The sequence below is a fragment of the Glycine soja genome, chromosome 17 (assembly GCF_004193775.1).
Source record: "Glycine soja cultivar W05 chromosome 17, ASM419377v2, whole genome shotgun sequence".
Classification (NCBI taxonomy): Eukaryota; Viridiplantae; Streptophyta; class Magnoliopsida; order Fabales; family Fabaceae; genus Glycine; species Glycine soja.
The window spans coordinates 6,209,679-6,228,528 of NC_041018.1; the positions used below are offsets into that span (position 1 = coordinate 6,209,679).

General features: G+C 33.5%; 2 protein-coding genes across 5 annotated transcripts; both read right to left on the reverse strand.

Annotated features, from left to right (window-relative positions):
• Positions 1 to 54: 54 nt before the first annotated feature.
• LOC114392413 (protein LONGIFOLIA 1-like) lies at positions 55 to 6,097 on the reverse strand. Of its 3 annotated transcripts, none has more exons than XM_028353546.1 (5): positions 5,025 to 6,097; positions 4,474 to 4,544; positions 2,202 to 4,193; positions 1,927 to 2,077; positions 55 to 1,023 (listed from the first exon to the last, which is right to left on the reverse strand). In XM_028353546.1, the coding sequence occupies exons 1-5, from the start codon at positions 5,167 to 5,169 to the stop codon at positions 524 to 526; spliced, it is 2,859 nt and encodes a 952-aa protein (XP_028209347.1). In that variant the 5' UTR covers positions 5,170 to 6,097; the 3' UTR covers positions 55 to 523. The 3 variants fall into 3 exon arrangements, with proteins under 3 accessions (XP_028209347.1, XP_028209346.1, XP_028209345.1); XM_028353545.1 differs by having other exon boundaries at positions 55 to 1,260; XM_028353544.1 differs by having other exon boundaries at positions 55 to 1,317; positions 5,025 to 6,096.
• Positions 6,098 to 10,364: 4,267 nt separating this feature from the next.
• On the reverse strand, positions 10,365 to 17,897 carry LOC114394132 (RING finger protein B-like). 2 transcript variants are annotated; one of them, XM_028355723.1, is made up of 11 exons: positions 17,508 to 17,897; positions 17,095 to 17,244; positions 16,662 to 16,829; positions 16,083 to 16,235; positions 15,781 to 15,933; positions 15,105 to 15,269; positions 14,818 to 14,988; positions 13,774 to 13,957; positions 13,446 to 13,656; positions 12,361 to 12,631; positions 10,365 to 10,788 (listed from the first exon to the last, which is right to left on the reverse strand). In XM_028355723.1, the coding sequence occupies exons 1-11, from the start codon at positions 17,689 to 17,691 to the stop codon at positions 10,718 to 10,720; spliced, it is 1,881 nt and encodes a 626-aa protein (XP_028211524.1). In that variant the 5' UTR covers positions 17,692 to 17,897; the 3' UTR covers positions 10,365 to 10,717. The 2 variants fall into 2 exon arrangements, with proteins under 2 accessions (XP_028211524.1, XP_028211525.1); XM_028355724.1 differs by having other exon boundaries at positions 10,365 to 10,785; positions 17,508 to 17,896.
• Positions 17,898 to 18,850: the final 953 nt, after the last annotated feature.

Consider the following 18,850-nt stretch of genomic DNA (forward strand, 5'->3'; position numbering starts at 1 on the left):
AAAAAAACAAAGTTTGATAACAACAAAAAAAATAGGGGCGACGGATTCAAATTAAAAAAATAGAGGAGACAAAATGATAATAATACTAGATATATACTTGTATTTTTCTCAAAGTCTAGAAATGAAAAATTGAGAGCAGTGAGTTGAAATTATAAAAATTGAAGGGGCAAAAAGATAACAACACTAAATATATACTTGTAACTTCATCAAAGTCCCGCGCATCTGCACCCCCTCAGGACAACATAGGTCCGTCAATGCCTTCATGGCAAGGAAGTTGGTGGCCTTACAGTTACAGAAGCCAAACTCAGAGATGACAAACATGTTCCAAAACGAACTCTTGAGAATACTTATGGTGTAAAATCCATGGCAAGTTACTTGCTTCACAATTTAGCAAAAATAGTCAAAGCTCTTAATCTGCAAACTTTTATGGCTTGATACAAAAAATTATGTGTAAATGAACAAAATGATGCATTATGGATTCACGAAAATAGGGAACAAATGGAATGAACAACTTTCCAAATAGCTACCTGTGCCTACCGGATTTCACTTGCAAACTAGCCATTTCATCAATCACAAGCTCATCAATTAAGTCCTTAAATATCTGTCTCTCAGCATCCAACACAACCCCAGGTAATTGAACTGAGAAACCTGTCCAGTTTTCTGAGTGACACATCACATCTTCCCGTAGCATACTTTTCAGTTCATCTCCCTCATCTTCTAAGCTACAATCTGGCTTCACATATTGAAGTTTTTGTACCTCAAAGCAAAGTTCTTTAAGAAGCTTTTGTGCACTGACGAATTTCATTGCTACGAGTTCATTAGGCTTCAAGCATGGCTCAAGAAAAGAGCCTAGTTTTTCACCAAGAATCTCATTCACAGCATCAAAGATGAGTTTCCTCTGCCACTTCTCTGTATTTAGCTTCATGTAAGCAGCTTTTCCAAATCTGCTTTTGTCTTTCGAAAGCAAACTACTTAACTTGGTCTGCTCCAGCACAAGGAATAACTCAGGGTTAATGGGATGACCTGATGAGTGATGTTGAAATGTCAGCAACTCAGAACTCAAAGCTCTCAATAATAGACCTGAAGTTAATAGTATTTCAGCAATGTATCTGTGGTCTGGATTTGTATTTTCACAAAGGGAAGCTATGTAATCGTTTCTAGTTTCATCATGACTCGAATTTAGCTGCCTAAGCTTTTGAATAAGACAATCTATGCTTTGCAATTTCTTGCAGTTGATCGTGTTGTTAACGAAGAAACCATCTGCAGGGTTCCACTGATCTGTATTATCATTTGCTTTATTTTCTTGAGCATTATCAGCTGCAGAAATAAAGCTTATAGGTAAAGAGTGTACGGAAATGAATAAAACTTGCACATTGTATATTAGACTATTACATCATTTACATGTGAAAAATGCAAATTGAAATTTCTTTCTCTAGTGAATACTTGTGGCTAATTTTTCAGAAAATACATATTACGCCCATGGCACCTTAAATTGATGCTCATCACAATTGCCTTTGAGAAATTTTTTGTCTCGTATACAATTTGAACGTTACTTAATGAGGCTGGCTACAGACCAGAAAAAACAGTGGCTAAAGGGAGTACAATTATGCATCATCATATCTAAGTGGCAGATCTGACATTTTTTTTAACGTATTTATACAATATAAACATGATCAACATCAACTCTCTAGTGCTCAATCCATCATAAAAAAGGATTTTCAATCTCTTACATGAGGAACCATTTCAAATAGAAAAGGACCAAGAGTTCTTTTAAACATAAAGTTGTAATCAATCTTGGGGATGGACTGACTTTCTAGACCAAGAATTTGTCTTATTTTATTGGACTCTATGAAATATAGTCATCAGACTTCAGAGATAACCTGTCTCTTTGTTTTTTTATTGTTATTTGGAAGACAGAAATATTACCTTTAGGAGCATTGGATTTACTCTTTACTGGGGATGGCATATCATATTTGTATACCGAGACATCATCGACTGAATCAAGACTTGGATGATCTGAGGCATATGTTGCAGGTTCTGCAATTGACTCATCCTCATTCCACCTCAGAGTTGATTTCTGAAAAATTAAATAAAATATATATATCAACTGATAATTGGAAAATGTCACTACTAATTTTTTTAATTTTCTCATACAGTTTAATCAGAAAGCTTGAATGAAAAGAGATCATCATAGTTCTAACCTTATGCATTGATCCTGAAACCAAATGCTCAATAGGCTTCATAGATGAGCATTGGCTTTCAATAATTTCAGCAGATTGTAAACTGCTGGTAACTTCAGTATCCATCTTTGAGTCAACTGTGATACTGTCTGATTGCAGAGATATTTCATCCCACTGACTACTTAGACTTCTCAATTCATTGCTAGTCTCACTAAGTCGGTCATCACAGTACCGTGAACTAGCAACTTTAGGTCTCAGTTTTTGACTGGGAGAACCTGATTCTGTTGGCTGCTTAAAGGACTGCCTTCTGGGATTATTTGAATCGGATGGTGGGGTAGGCAGGTTAGATTGCTTCTCAGACTCTAACTTCTTCTGTTGCATTCTCAGGCTAACAGATCCCGAATTCTTTACTGAACTTGGACTATTTTCTTTTGGAAGTTGTTTAGACCTTGGTTGGGATTGTGCTGATTTAATAGTCCTGATACTGTTTTCTTTCTTTTCACTAAAACTGGTAGGAGCATTCCAGTGACTGTTTCTAAGAGACTGATCTTTTGCTATTTGATTGGAAGCTGTCCCCCTTTTATCATGTGCATGTACACCACCACTCCGAAGTTTATGGGAATCAGAGAGTTCACCAATTGGAAAGACTGAAGAAGCAGAAATTCCACTTTTCTCAATAAGTTTTCCTGGTTTCATGATCACAATTGGTGATTCTATAGCCTTTACAGATTCAGTTTCCCTGGCTGTTTGTTGCCTCACTGATATAGAATGCTGAATAAGACTCGGATTTAGTTCATAGTCTCTTTTATTTCCAACATTTAAAGCTTGTTCTTCTTCTCTGGTCTCTAACAGCCCCTTTACTTGCATTGCTTCCAGTATCCGTTTGAGAGCTCTGAGATCCCTTCCAGATTGTTTAAATTCAAGATCCTTCAATCTCTTTTCAATCTCACAATAAACTGATGGAAATGAATCTGGTGATCTTGCAGTAGCTTTTATGGCCCGGGAAGTTAGTTTCTCAGAGCTTTGGTTTCCATCCTGCTGCTTCCATGGTGCTGGTTCAATGGGAAACCTTGAACTTAAGATTGGTTTCACAGCCAAGTCAGGATTCTTCCATCGAGGGGAAGTCGTGTCTTTCAATGAGATTTTAGGAGAATTATGAACTCGAAGTGGCTTGACGAGTCCATTTTTCAAAAACTGATCATTGCCTTGAGCTGAGCCAGTTTCACTCAAACTAAAGTTAGTATCACTGGCATTATAGGATTCTGGCAAAGCTTCCAAGCCCATTAATTTTGCTACAACACTAGGTGGCCGGCTCTGGGATGCTGACGGTTGTTGTCGACTAGAAACGTTGTCAACTGAGGTAGAGGCATCACCTGCATTGAAATTTCTTGAGGGGTTACTGGATTTTGAATCAGAGCCATATGCACGCCAAGAACCTTCCCTACTGTCAAGTGAATGTCTAGCAAGCTCTTTTAGCTTTGGTGGGCATTTAAAGGAATCATGTGATTCGAAAGATGTACCACTTGTTTCTCTTCCATCATAAGAAAACCGAGGAGCATCCTTTGAGATGGAATGCCAATGTCCTTTTACTTCATATGATAATCTTGGAAGTTCTTTAGCTTCAACATAATGCCGAGGTGCTTCTCTAAGTTTAGCAAGGACTCTCAGAGACTCCCTTAGATGAATAGGAGTTTGTTTTCCTTTGATGGATTTGGACAGCTGAAAATGTGTTGGGGAATCCTTTTCTTTAGATAGTCCTCTGGCCTCCCTATACATAGAGTCCTTCGCCACATCCCTCAGATCAAGGGACTGACATCTTAAATCGGGAGAGGAACTTGTTTGGTTCATAACTGGCTCCCTCATAGGACTTTTAGGATAACCATTCCGGTTGAAGGGAGCGCCTGCTTGAGCTTTATACTCCAAAGAGGACATTGATGATGAACAAGAAGAAGAGAATGAGGTTCTTGATGATTCCGTTGAAATTCTTTGTTTTTCACTCACACCCCTTATATCCTGCAACAAACTCACCAAGTAGCATAAGTTTAGTTCCATTCAAATACGAGAAGTTCAGACAACATGGTAGTTTCAGTACATTGCCCACACAAGGGAAAAAAAAAAACTTCAGCCACTGAATTAGGAAGTAATAAACAGAATACAGCAAATCCTGAAACAAATTTGAGGAAGATGAACAATTCTTAGCCTAAATTTTGGTCTGGTAACAACTTCCATTATTCAAGAAATTTTAAACTGTAAAACAGTATATAATATGTTAAACGGGTAAAGGAAGGCTTACAGCTGCTGATTGTCTTTGGTGTATTCTATTAGAACCTCTTTCCAGGTTGTCATAATTGGAGTGGGAATTACCTATAATGAAAGCAGAATCGTTAGGTTTGAATACTCTAATGAAATGGAAACATAAGACCATAAGGCCAAGAACCAACACTAAGTGGTGCAAAGGTCATGAGCTAATCTACTTCAAGATACAAAGTATTGAATGAACTTCAATATTTGTTAAATAAGATTATCACAAGCATCTCATCCCGTGAATGCAGAGCCAACCTCAGCTACTAAAATTTGAAAAATTACAACCCCCCTCCAGTGTTCCGAACATATGAAGAAGAAAGTTGAAAAGGAACCAACACAGACAAAAGGAGTTGAAACCTAAGACTCTGACATGAGATTAGTATCCTTGTGATAAATCAACCATTAGGAAACAGCACTAGTGATAAAAAATAATATATTTGAGACTGGTGAAGGGAAAATAGAAAGATAAAAGAAGAAAAAAAAAGATGAAATTATGAAAACCATGCTCACATAAACTAAATTACCAAAATTGAACATTACCTGGAGGAAGCATCTTCTGGGTAATGTGGCGAGGAGGAATAATATGGTGACGATCAAAGAGTTGGAAAACCCCAGTCATGCATCCTATCTGCTTTTGCAAATCTGGGTTGTCATCTGCTAAAGAATGCAATAGCTTTGCTGCCATATCTACCTCTTCTTCTCCAATTAAACTCAACTTCTCTCAACCACCACAATCAATTACAATTACTCCCTCTTCATAAAAGCTTCATCATTTGTACTCTCAAATCCACTAACAAAAGACGACAACAATGCAAAGTGCAAACACTTTCTGATAAGGTTGCAGATTCTATTAAGTAACAATTAATATAACATAGAATCCAGCATTTCAGACAGCTCACAAGGGTCCTTACTCCTTAGTCCTTACCATCCAAATTGTGCTTAAAGATATAAAGGAAGCTCCTTTCTCTTCCTTTACACTCAGAAGTTAATTCCAGGACACGGTTCATAAGACAACTACAAGTCAATGGAGCAGGTCTCCACATTTATGTTATATAGTTCCATATTCAGCATCCACAAAGTTGGTTTTCCATCCTCAGCTTACACATAAACAATAATACTATTGCTAAATTACAGGGCCACAATAAATATTTGATGCAAAAAAAAATCTCTAGTTGATTTCATCAAATAAATATAGAATTGGTTCCTTAAAAAATATGAAAGAGAACAAATTTTGCCAACTGAATTGCATTCCCAAATTTTTTGCAATTAGGACTTATATTAGCATTTGGGTATTGGTTTTACCAAAAATATAGACAATTAATGCTCCCAAAAATATGCACAAAAAACGCAGAGGAACAAATACACACACACAACGGCTTGAAACACCTAAATGAAACTAGTTCCAATGAATTTCTGCAGATCCAAGAAGTATTGTATTAATGTTTTCTCGAGTCTCAACAAATGGAGAATCATGAAAATGGGCACCAAAATCTGGTCAGAGCTGGGTCAGAAAGTCCATGTTTTTTGGTTATATATAATTTGATTTGTAAGAAAGACAAAACAAAAAAAAGGTAACTGAGAAATGTTTAGTGGTCCTCGAGACTCAGATATGATTAGACTTTGTTTCTCTTCCCCGACAAACTAGGTTATGCTACTATTTGAGTAATATATATATATATATATATATATATAATATTTTTAAAAGTTTTTAAAATATTAACATTTTATTTGTTTTAAATAAATTGCATATTCTTACTTCTCTCTTCTTAAATTGCTTGATGTGAAATAATAATAAAAAGTAATTTAAAATTTTCTTATTTTAAATTTAACTTTAAAATATTTATAGGTTAAAAAATGTTGAATCAAAAATGGCTTAAAAAATATTTTTCTAATTTTATATTATAAAAAGTAAAACTTTTACTATTTTCACTTCCTTAATTGGCCATTTTTAATATTCAAATATATTTATTTATTGCTATTTTAATTATATAAAAATATTTATAATACATAGGCTAAAATATAAAAATTAAATTATATGCTAAAAAACACTAAACTCACATCTTCAGTCTCATTTATCCATAGGCGAAAAAACTGTATCAACTCTAGCCCCGTCCTGCCTCAATGCCTGTTCCTCTATAAAACCATTGATTTGAGAGCTTTTAATTAAAGTTGTAAAATTAATAGATAAAACTAGTAAGTTGTAACGAACGATGGCGATAACCAATTTGTCATTTTTTTTATAGAAAAATTGCCCAAACCATGGCATGCAATTTATTTATTAAATAATGGATTAATGGGTATGTCTACTTTATGATAATTGATAATATTTTATAAAATGAAAAGTGATGTGTGTCGACTTTTTTCTTTACCTAAAAGGTCACATTCCATCTATTTAATTAAAAAAAGGGTTCATACTTTTATTTAAAAAAGTTTTGATTATTGAATACAGTTTTTAATAGTATAAACTATAAAGAGCTACAAATCTACGATCACAATTTTGGCTAATTACAGCAAATCAAATAAATAGAAACATAATATGACAACTTTTTTTGCATCTTTTAATAGTAAAATATTAACCACTCACGGATAGAGGTTCTTAGAAAGAGACCAAGAGCTCAAAAAGTTTCTATTTCCTTAACCTAATACATGATTTTGCATATCTTGATCAAGTGAAATCAGTACTCGAGGCGGAAACATCATTGGAGTAAGAGTTAGTGTTAGTTGCTAAAGGCTGAAAGAAAAGAAAGGGACAAAAGAAATTTTAAAAAGAGATTATTATTAAAATCTGAATAAGATTTATTTTCGTTACGGATTGAATTTAAATAATACTCAAATAATTTAATCTTAAATTTAATATATGAATGATTTGTGTCCGATTACTTAGTTATTTATTATACTACATTATAGATATACCTCAATCATCTATTAATAATTTTGTGGATTTGAGTTGTTTAATTAACAAGATTCTATTGTAATCATGCTATAACGTGACGTTTTTTCTTCTTGTATTTATGTGTTTTCCCAATTGATATAGCAAGGTAGAGAGATCTAGTAACTAGACTTATAGAATGATTAGAGTTGGTCTAATGGTGAAGGATTTAAATGGTAATGTAAATTTAATCCTTGGTGACAAAAGGAGGTAGGAAGGAGGGAATAGCAGTTAAAAATTATTTTATTAATTTATTATTGAAAAGTTAATTTGTTTTAATATTTTTTAATTTTTATATTTTAAAAAAGTAAATGATCCTATGGACTGGCTCATTTGGCTCTCGGCCAATTAAAGAGTGAACTGAACTAATAAAATTTTAGTCTGTCATTAAATTGGTTTGACTTAGCTTAACTCAAAAAAATGTTACCAGATGATAAGCTAACCTAAATTCACAGCTCTCATCTTCATTCATTTCATAGTGTGTTTAGAGTTTAGACACACCTTTGCAGACATATTTAACGTGACTTTTCACTTTTGGCTTTGACATCTTTTATCGATTTGATGTGATGCCTTATCAGTTGTTTGGAGACACATATTTCATGTTAATTTTAGTCTTCGAACGTGAATAGAGAGTATCGACCTACATTTCAAAATTAGTTCCAAACACACACTGCTTTTCCATCCCATTTCCAAACACACGTTCAATTAGTTTATGCTATATACAGGCCATGAAGATCATACACTTTCCATTGACTTATCTGCGCTGTTAGTTATTGATTCACTTAGCAATTGAAAGTGACGGTGATTATGTAGGGACAGAGAAAAATTCATTGTAAATATCAATTGAACCCCACATCCATAAAGCAAGACTAAGTCACCTATCCTAATCATCTCTACCCGATGTTCCAAGTAACATTTAATTTATTACTCCATCATCGTAAACCCAATTTGATGGGCAATCATGCCCTACCTTTCTTGGAAGAGCATCCTCCACTAATAATAGCTAGTCCTGTGACATGTGTACGTACACTGTGGAGGAGGCACTTTAATCAGGGAAAGAATTATAACCAAAGGTGGGATCTAACCAACATATTAATTAGTTTGTCCGCAAACCTATTACTATTGTGTAACCATGAAAACTAGGAATCATTCCAATCGAATACACATTCTTAGTTTCTCACATGTATCCTTGTTTTTTTTTAAAAGTAAATTACACTAATCTCATGAAGTTTCATAAGAGTATATAAACACCTCTTGTTTTCAGTGTTTCCAATCATTAAAAAAGTATTAGTTCAACATATAAAAACTGAGTATAGGTGTAATATTTTAAGCATAAAGAAAATTAGTATAGAAATAAATAAATAAAAAGTAATGTTATATATAATTTAATTTTTTTTTTAGAAATGCAAGCATAATTTGTTCTTTTTTCTTTAGAGATAATTATGTTTAAGACCGTCTAACATGACGTAGGCATCTCTCCCAATAAAAATAAAAAGATCTTACTTGTAACAAAATTATGTCATGAATCATTGTGTAATTGAATGACCAAAGCGAGAGCAGGTGCTTGTCTCGTTTTTGTTTTAATGGAAATTTTACATTCAGTTTGATTTCACATATTGGCATACTGTTGATACGATTTTAAGACGGAATATACTATCTGGGTTCTAGCATAGAATTGATAGTGGGGGCAATAAGATTGTGCCATGTGGTACCCGCCACATTCTTTTGGCAGTTTTCCCTTCTTTGTATTTGACATTTTCTATTTCTTGACAACGCAATTAATACTGAAATGAAAATTATGTCACATAAGGTTACTTCCACAACAATAGTGTGACAAAACCGTTAACAGGACTTAGCACTGCTCCTTCAATGAAATATTCAATGACAAACGCTAGCCGGTTGAAGCAAAGCTCCAAGTAATTAGACAAAATCACCAATATATATTTCAAGTAATTAGACAGAAAAGTAATTTATAGCACGTGAAAAGTTGAAGAAATTAGACAGAAAATCACCAAGTAATATATATTTTTCAATTAATGAATTGGGTCGGGAGAAGACGCCAAACAAACTTGTAAGTTTTTTCATTCATAACTGGGTAATAAGTTCAAATTTGGATAGTAACTTAAAATTATTATCATTTTGGTGCTTGAAGAAGGGAGACAGATCAAGTTAGTGGACCAGAGAAATGCATATTTTGGAAAATAATGAATATAAGCACAAACTTGTTCTTTAAAATAGTGGCAAGCACACGTAAAAAGAAACTTGCATGTTAAATGTACTGACAAGGTACTATTCTAAGCGTTAAGAAAGTGGTGGTTGGTTGGTTTAACGAATTGCTCAGTCATCATTGCCAAATACCCACATGAAGATGACAGTAAGTGACGAGAATACAATAATAAATAAAAAAAGTGCACTTGAATGCCTAACACATGAAAGTTAAGTTTTCGACTCAACAAGCAGAGAAACTAAAGCTTCTGAAAAATGTCATTGCCATATCCATTATGCTTTGTTTTTTTATGGCAAAGTTACAAGATAGATTAACTTTTCAAATAGAAATATGAGTAAAGATGAGATGAACTTACTCTTAGGTCCTCTGTCAAGGGAAACAGATTAATTGTTCTTTTGCATGTGTCATTGCCGTGCCTAATTTTCATCTTCATGCACTTGTAGTACAATAGTAGCTAACTCATGTTAGTAATAACTGGTGACTACTTAACTCATCTTTTGTGGTTCTTTGATTCTTGATATAGTATATTCCCTTACTAGATGTCTTTACTAGGCATTTGAAGCAACTATAGAAGCTATGGCCTAACCCTTTTTTGATAATAAATAAATTATTTACCTAATCTTTTTACTAAAATTGAGCATTAAGATTATTTGTGATAGGACCAGGGACAAACAAGAATAATATATAACAAAATAAGCTCCAAGATGTAAAAAGAGCAACACAGTAACTCTAACTTTAGAATTTAATAGGTTAAACTGCATTTAGAAAAAGTACTGATGCCCAGCCACCAACAAAACAAAATTTTTTTTCCATGCAATAAATGAAGACAGGAATGAACATAACACAATAAAATAGAACTGTTTCTATCACTACCTACACCTAAACGTAATCATGGTTTTGTTCAATTAAAATTTCAGACTAAAGGGTGACAGTGAGTAAATGATTGTATAACCCACCAGTGGAACACGTTAGCCTATATCACCAGTTATATTGACCTCTAAGATCAACATGAGAAGAGGAATGTACAAATGCCGAGCAGACAGTTATCACCATCAGCCGTTATCTCCTGAGCTCAAATTAATTTTGCTGATTCACTGCATTCTCTTGCCGTTGGAGTTGTGGAGTTGCGGAATCCACCACTGCACCTACTAGTCATTGGAAAATTAATCTTATATGGAAGAATTAGGGCTCAGAAACATTGATGAGAAACAAGAAATAAAGTCAAAAATAGAAAATGCTCAGTACCAGAAATCTATTCTTTTTTATTGGTTCCTTTAAAAATCACTTCCTGTCTTAACATAATACCTACTTTTAACATTAATTGTTTAAAAATCATATAGATGAACTAGTGTTGTATATCACCATAACACATTAAATGCATGTTCAACATCTAGCCTTCAAAAAAGAGCATTTTTTTCAGGGAAATGAGTGGGCCCCGTACAGCAATGGAAAATTTAATCCAGCTTTCTATGTTTTCAGCAATACACAAACACAAATGTAAAAAAACAGAGAAATCCATCCAGCACCAAAATAACATCTTTTAATGCCAAAGGGTTGCACAATATGCAGCTGCAGTCATAATCATATCTAAATCTAATCAATGATGCTTATATGCTTCCTTTTAAGTTTTAACAGAAATAATTGAAATGAAGCAAAAGGTTATCTTCTGAAAGTGGGATAAGGACATAATTCAAATGCAACATCATGATTTTTTTTCACAGCAGCAAATAAGAGTTGAGGCAAAATACTGTCAAAATAGACAAAGCCTGACCTGCATAAACCAACTAAATGTATGGGCTGGACAAATAAAATTCAAGCCCAATCTAGCCGAGCCCAAAATCAAGTTGGCCTGCTAACCTGAAATCTTATCTATTTTTTACCCCAACAAGCTATCGACTAAGTGCATGCCTGACACCATTTTTTGTTAAAAGAATTGAAGCCTAATTGATAAATGAACTAGCACACTGATTCATTGGTCATTACTCATTGGCTCAATCCCGTTGTCCAAATTTCTTAATTCTCCTTTTTTAAATTTCTTTTTAGGATTGATTCATTGCAGAGAGAGAGAGATTTATTGGGCTGGCCAGAAAAATATACGTACATCAAATTGGAGCTGCCTGAAAACAGTTCAGCCAAAGTGGATCAAGCTGGCCTGTTTTGACAGATCCGAAATCATCCTATTATTTCACTTATAAAACCAAGCCACTTATTCTCAAAAAGCATAAACAGCGCAGCAAGGGAGAATTACCATTGCAAGTTCAATTAGCCTAAAGGTTTAGTCATTGGTCTGGTTGGGGAGGGAGGATGGAATCCCTGATTTAGTCCTTTTTCATGTCAAAGGTTAATGATAGAATTGTTCACTCAGTTCACCTGTTCAATATTTCGAGCTGGAAATATTTGTTCCCTACTATCCTAGCCAGTTTGAAACCCTACCTCTGAAAATATGTCTTCACCTAAAAATTTAAGATTTAGAGATACTTGGTTCATGACATGGTATTAGAGCCTTTGACAATGTGGTCTAGTGTTCAATCTTTGTCCCCCCATTCATCTAATACAATAGGGTCAACACAAAGGCTTCTTGCATGAGGAGGCATGTTAGATCTAACAGTTTGAACCTTTGGAATAGTTAGTTTTTGATTGAACCCCAAAAAACAAAGTGATTGAAAGCAAACACATGAAAAAGACTAATGGCACTAACTACTAATTTTCACTTTTCATACCTTGATTTGACAGATGCAAAGCACTCTCAGCTGCAGCAGGTTTCAGAAATTCAGTGTTGTAGTTTGGAGCATCACTTGTTTTATCGCGTCTTGGAACTTCAAAGTTGGAAATTAGCATATTTGTTTGATCATTAGTTTGCACCTCACCTTTAGAACTTGTCACATCATTCGCTCCATCATTTGTCAAGTTTCCAATTAAGGATTTGGGTGTTTCATGTTTTTCATCATTTTGATTCAAAGCAGCAGCTTCTGCTTCTGGGTTGGCAGAAACCTGCGGGATAGTCATGTATATATAAAAAAGAAACTTTAAGAAAGAGCAGCCCAGCATTCCTAAGGATACAAAATTATTAGTTTGACATCTATTATTTAGGAATATCATAAACAACAAGGACTTACTAACCCAAACTTGTGTATCATATCTTCTGATGAGATTCATATTCTCATTTCCCAACACAGGATGGTGATTTTTCAAACATATACACAATTAGATCCAAGCAAACCAACCATCATTTAGAAACTGAAAATGTCATCTTATCAAGGGAAAATTATAAGATATAGAATTGGACATAATTTGACCCATGGCAAATTGGTAAGAAAGGAAAAACATTATCATTGTACAGATATCCCAGGAACATATCAAATGAATTGCATCAACTACATTTCACAGGGATCCACAAAATGTTATAAAGAAAACACTTAAGACAAAGTTACAGAAATGGATCTCAGGATTGGGCTAATAGATTATAGGAAACAAAGCAACATTTTCAAGGAACAATGGAACATACATAGACATAAAGTATCTTCAAGACTTGAACAGAATAAAACTTAGAGGAAACTCAATATCTCAGGCGGTATATACTATAGCTTGCAGCAGTTCTGGCAATTTTTAAGACAACAAAAAATCTGAATGTTAAGACCCAACTTCCTTTCAGTAGAAATCTCAACAGAATCACTTGGTCATTTTTTTCACACAGAATAATTCTATTGACCAATCTCTGACAGGTGGAATAAAAAAATAGAAATCATTCATTACTCAGGCCATCCTCTAGAACTCTAACTAACAAAAGTACAGAAAACAACTTCACCTTATGGGTATCAGAAGGATTGGCAGTCATTGGGTTACTTGACATAAGCACGGCAATGGATTCAGTGCGGTGTTCATGAGATTCTGAACTGTCTCCACGAGATGCTTCTCGGTTTTCCATTTGATTTTGCTTGACCACTTTAGGAGTCTTAAATTGGTTAGGGTGTATACCATTCGAGACAACACTATCAATTTCACCAACAGTCCTTTTCCTGCTTGGTGAATTAAGCATAAGTTGAAACAAACTTGTATACCAAAAGGTGCTTAATACTATCAACGCATTGAAAAGTGAAAGAGACTGGTGAGGGGAAGAACTCAAGAAAACATACCTACTGCAAGTATGAGCATCTGTGTACAGAGAGATAGGCTTGTTTAAAAACAGAATTCCACGAAGAGGTTTTCCATCAATAACAGTTTCAATAGTATATCCTTCTGAGATGTTTTCAGTAACCTTGGCTTCAAACATTTTCTTACCAGGAGGTAGGGATTGGTTTACTGGGATATTTAGTCTACCTGCATTTATGATAGTGGGCATTTAGCTGTCCCCAAGTGGTACTTTAAAGTCTAAATAGTGAATAGTCAAATATCATTTCAATTCTTTTTGTCCTCCAGGATCATAAATGATTAAAATCAAAACTTTTAGAGGGATCATTATTTTAGTCATCACTGACTTGCCATAACTACACTCCATATCTAAGATCTGATACATACTAGTTGCAAGAGCAAGACCTACACGAACACAAACTTGACTAATTAAATATGATGAAGAGTTCAACTAGAAACATCAATTTTTGCTGCCTTAAACTTAATTAGCCAAATTGCCCAAACCTTTAAATGTAAGCCCTGACATAACTTTGAAGAACTTCTTGAATCCAACAAATCTTTCAGCTTACATTGCACGAATATGGATAGAGCATTGGGTACAATATGGTACAAGATACAATAATTAAAAAAAAAAAAAAAAAGAATAAAGGCATGGCAACATATACTAAAAAATGTAATTTTTATTTTTAAATAGCTTATATTTTATTAATTTATTTTTCTAAATTTCTTTATTTTAAATGGCAATATCTTGCTTTGTCATCATCATTGTATTATTGCTAGTCTTTATTCTCTTGAATATTAAAAAAGCATAATCATAATCAAATTTAAATTAAAAAATGCAATATTCAAGTTAGGATAATGATCCCATATTTCCATCATTATCCCAAGAAAAAATGTACATCAAGACTTAAGAGGTTTGAAGATAAGATAGTCAAGCTCTAACACAAAGGAAACCGTATAATATACATGTAGGGCTTTATGAGAAAAACTAGACTTTATGATATCCATGAGATGAAGCAGAAAATTTATGCATAAAAAAAAAGTCTTACTTTGTTGGCTATAATTCAACACTTTCATGGTCTGTCCCACATCAGAACCCACTCCATATCTAACTAGAACTTGATTTTGGCTAGGATTGGGATTTTGTTCTAGACATTTCAGTTTCAATTGCTTCTTTAAAGATAATTTTTCTGGTCTCTGTTCACTTTCTCGAGCAATCCCTAATAGTCAGAAGTATATCACAATTTGTTATATATGTAATAATCTAGCAAAATATCAGAACCATAGGTTACATTAGAAAAGTTAATAGTTGCAAATAAATGACACTTTGCTGAACCTGTATATAGGTAATACATATCATCCAGGGCCTCAAGACTTTTATTACAACCACCGATGAATATAAGAACACCACTCCTAAAAGGGTCTAAACAGTCACCAGCCACAGAAAATCTAGCAGAAGGACCATTGGTTGCAGTTGTAACATTTGTCCAAACACCAGTATCTACACTCAGATCAGAAATGAAAGATTATATAAGAAATCTCAATTCAATCAATATTTATCAAAAACTATCACACTACCCGTTTCTGAACAGCAAACTAGAATTGATTAATCAAATTAACTATATGTCTTTCTAAAAATTGAGAAATTACCATATATATTACAATATCCACTAAAGCAATAATTTTGGCAAAAGTTGGGGCTAGACCCTACATTAATTTTAAAAGTTAAAATGACTAATGTGAACCTCTCATCATAAAAAAAGATTGAATATCTACTCAAGAAATGTGAAAAGCATTTTTCAACAATGAAATGTGTAGAAAAATAAGTTTGTTAACAGACAGTCACTTGAATAGATCCTCCTAAATTCTTAACTAAAAAGGCAAGAATTGTAAAAGTTAGAGCAATTACACTCACAGGAAGGTTCTACTTTAATTAAACAGTTAAACCACAGTACAATGCATACAAAAACTTAAGCAAAAAAGCATATTCTTATAAGCTATAATGAACATACCAATATCGAGCATATAAAGGTCATTATAGAGGTTTTGGGCATCTGTAAATCCACCAAAAACAAACAAGTTCTTGCCAAAAGAAACAGTGGAATGACCAGCTCGAGGTGGCAACAATTGGCCTGATGTACTCAGCTCCCTCCAAATTAGAGTATCTAATATTTACAGAAGTTCCAAAGAAAATTATCATATTCTGAATAAAGCTCCTTTACTTTGCACTATTTATAATTCATTGTAAATTTATATTTGTAATATTACAATTCAATAAAATTAAAATTAAAAAAAAAATGAAACAAGTCAATACCAGTATCAAGAATATGGACGTCAGACAAATAATAATCATGCCCATCTTCACCTCCTATCACAATAATTTTGTTTCTCCAAGATGAACAACTGTGGCTATCACGAGGAGATGGTGGAGTGCCTGATGTTGTAGCACACTTCCAAACAAATGTCTCTACAATTGAAAGAGTGAAAAGCAATTATCAGCATGTCCTACATCTAATCAATAAGTCAAAAGTAACAGACGAATTTTCAACACAAATGCAAATGTGAAAGGAAAATAAAAACTAAATAAATGTTGAAAAGCTCCACAGTCCACACCCAACACCCCTACTTCTCTCATTGTAACCAAAGGGGAGCTCTCTCATTTCATTCACAATCACAACTGAAATTATAATGAGCCTCTACAAGCTAGCCAGGAAATATATGATTTTGCCAAGTTCAAACATGTATCATACAAAAATAATCAACAAACTATGAAACCCTAGTCAATTTTGTCATTATCACCTTTATTTGGTCTCATTTAAATACCAAAGGAATAAATCTTGCAGTGAACTAACTAACTTGCTCCCTAACTGGCAGTATGATTTGGGAAAATCACCTGCATTTAATATGTAAAGATCATTGTAGTAGAGCTCATTATTATTATCTGCAGATTTTCCACAACCTCCAAAGATGAATAGCCGTTTGCCAACAACTGCTGCACTATGACCCTCACGTGCTGGTGGCCCTTCTCCTCTTATGGTTGGAGAAACCCATGTTTGCAAAGCTAACAATGATTTAACATCAGTGAGTCAAATAAGTAAAGAGATGAATAACAAATAATTATAGACATAGCTACATAACATCCTCACATTTTAACTTAAGCTGTAATTTTCAATGTCATCATCATCATCCAAGAAAAGGGGCAACATATACACGTTCAGGCTATACACAGAGACCATTGAACTTGAGCTAAAGAACATACATTTTGGCTTTTGGAGGCAAAAAAGGGTGATTAATTAATTAATTTAGATATGAAAAAGATGACTCACAAGTGTCTAATATGTGCAAATCCTTGAGAGGGTTCATTCCATCTGTACCCCCAAACACAAACAAATTATCACCAACGGCTGTGCTTGTATGGCTGTCCCTAGGAGTTGGTGGGGAGCCTTTTAAAGCAGGTTGGCTCCATGTCTGTTTCACTGCAAATCAAAAACGAGGAATCAGAAAAATAAACAATAAAATTCCCGCATTATAACAATTAATACATAAAAAATATATATATTTAAAACCAGGCCAGGCACAAAGGTAATAAAATAAATAAGGTAATACTAATACACACACTCTACAGCATCAATTACAAAACAAGTATCCATTATCCGTTTCAAACCTATCAAAAAACAAAGACAAAATATTTTCCAACACCATAACAAAAACATGGGAATGAGGAAACAACCGCACTGACCAGTGTCGAAGACATGAACTTGGTTGGTCTGGCAGTTATCTTTGCCGTAACCACCGAAGACATAGACAAGTCTGCCACCTTTGACGGCGTTGCAGGTGTGACCCCACCTCTTCCCTGGCCCTCCACCGCCACCACCCTCTGTTGTTGTGCCTATCGCCTTCACCTCAACCTTTTCCCACCTCATTTTCTTCGATAATACAAGGAATCAATTTTTTGCTAACCACCCCAATTAGAATATAATTTTAAAAATCGGATTTTTCTGAATTTTTTAATTCGAAAAAAAATGTGGGGAAGAAGAAACCGGGTGAAATGAAAACAGAGGGAGATAACGTACATGCAAATGGGGAAAAATTGTAAAAGTGTCAAATGAAATCAGACGGAGAGTGAAACTGATTTTTTTTTGTTTGGCTGATAAAGTAGAGGCCAGTAAAAAAAAAAAAAAAAATCTAACGAGAGAGAAGGGGGTGAATCTCAAGAGGGACGGGTCTTTGTGTAACACGTGGGAAATTCGTGCCGGTCTGATCGATGGCTTTTGTCAAACGTGGCATGTAAATTAGTCGTTCGATTCATGATTTGTTACTTTAATAAAAAAATTAAAATGTAATTTTTATTTTTTTATTTTCTTAAATTAATATTTTTAGTCCTTTTATTTTTTAATTGAGAAATTTTATTTTCTCACTTTTAAAAAATTCATAATTTTTACTCTTTGTTTATTAATTGAGATATTTTATCCTCAACTTTTAAAAAATCTACCATTTTAATTTTTATAATCAATTTCAAACATAAATCTATATAATTTGTAAATGTTCATCAATAACTATTTATTTATAATCATGTTTTTTTAAATTATTTAATTTCTAACAAGCTTAATTTATTGAAAAAAGAATTAAAAATACATAGTCGATGAGTCTAAAATTAATCAAGGAGATTAAAATCGTTGACTTTTAAAAATGAAATGTTTCAATTAAAAAATAAGGATAATAATATCATAAATTTGAAAAAATAGAGAGACAAAATTGTTTTTTAGCCTAATAAATAATGAGTGGAGTGTGCCATAACCTTAGGCTATGTTTAGTAGAGAGGAAAGAATTGAGGTGAAAAAGAGTATAAATCTAAGTGGTTTGATTGAGATGAAAGAGAGTGTAAAAAATGAAATATTTGAATTAAAATAATAAATAAATAATAAAAAGAGAGAGTAAAAAAAGTAGAGATAAAACAAATATCTATTTTACCCCATTAAAAGAATGCATGTTTCCTCTTAGAGCACCATAATTTTATTCATTTTTTTAACTAATTGAGCACTAGTAGTCAATTATGTAAATTACATATTCAACTGTACAACT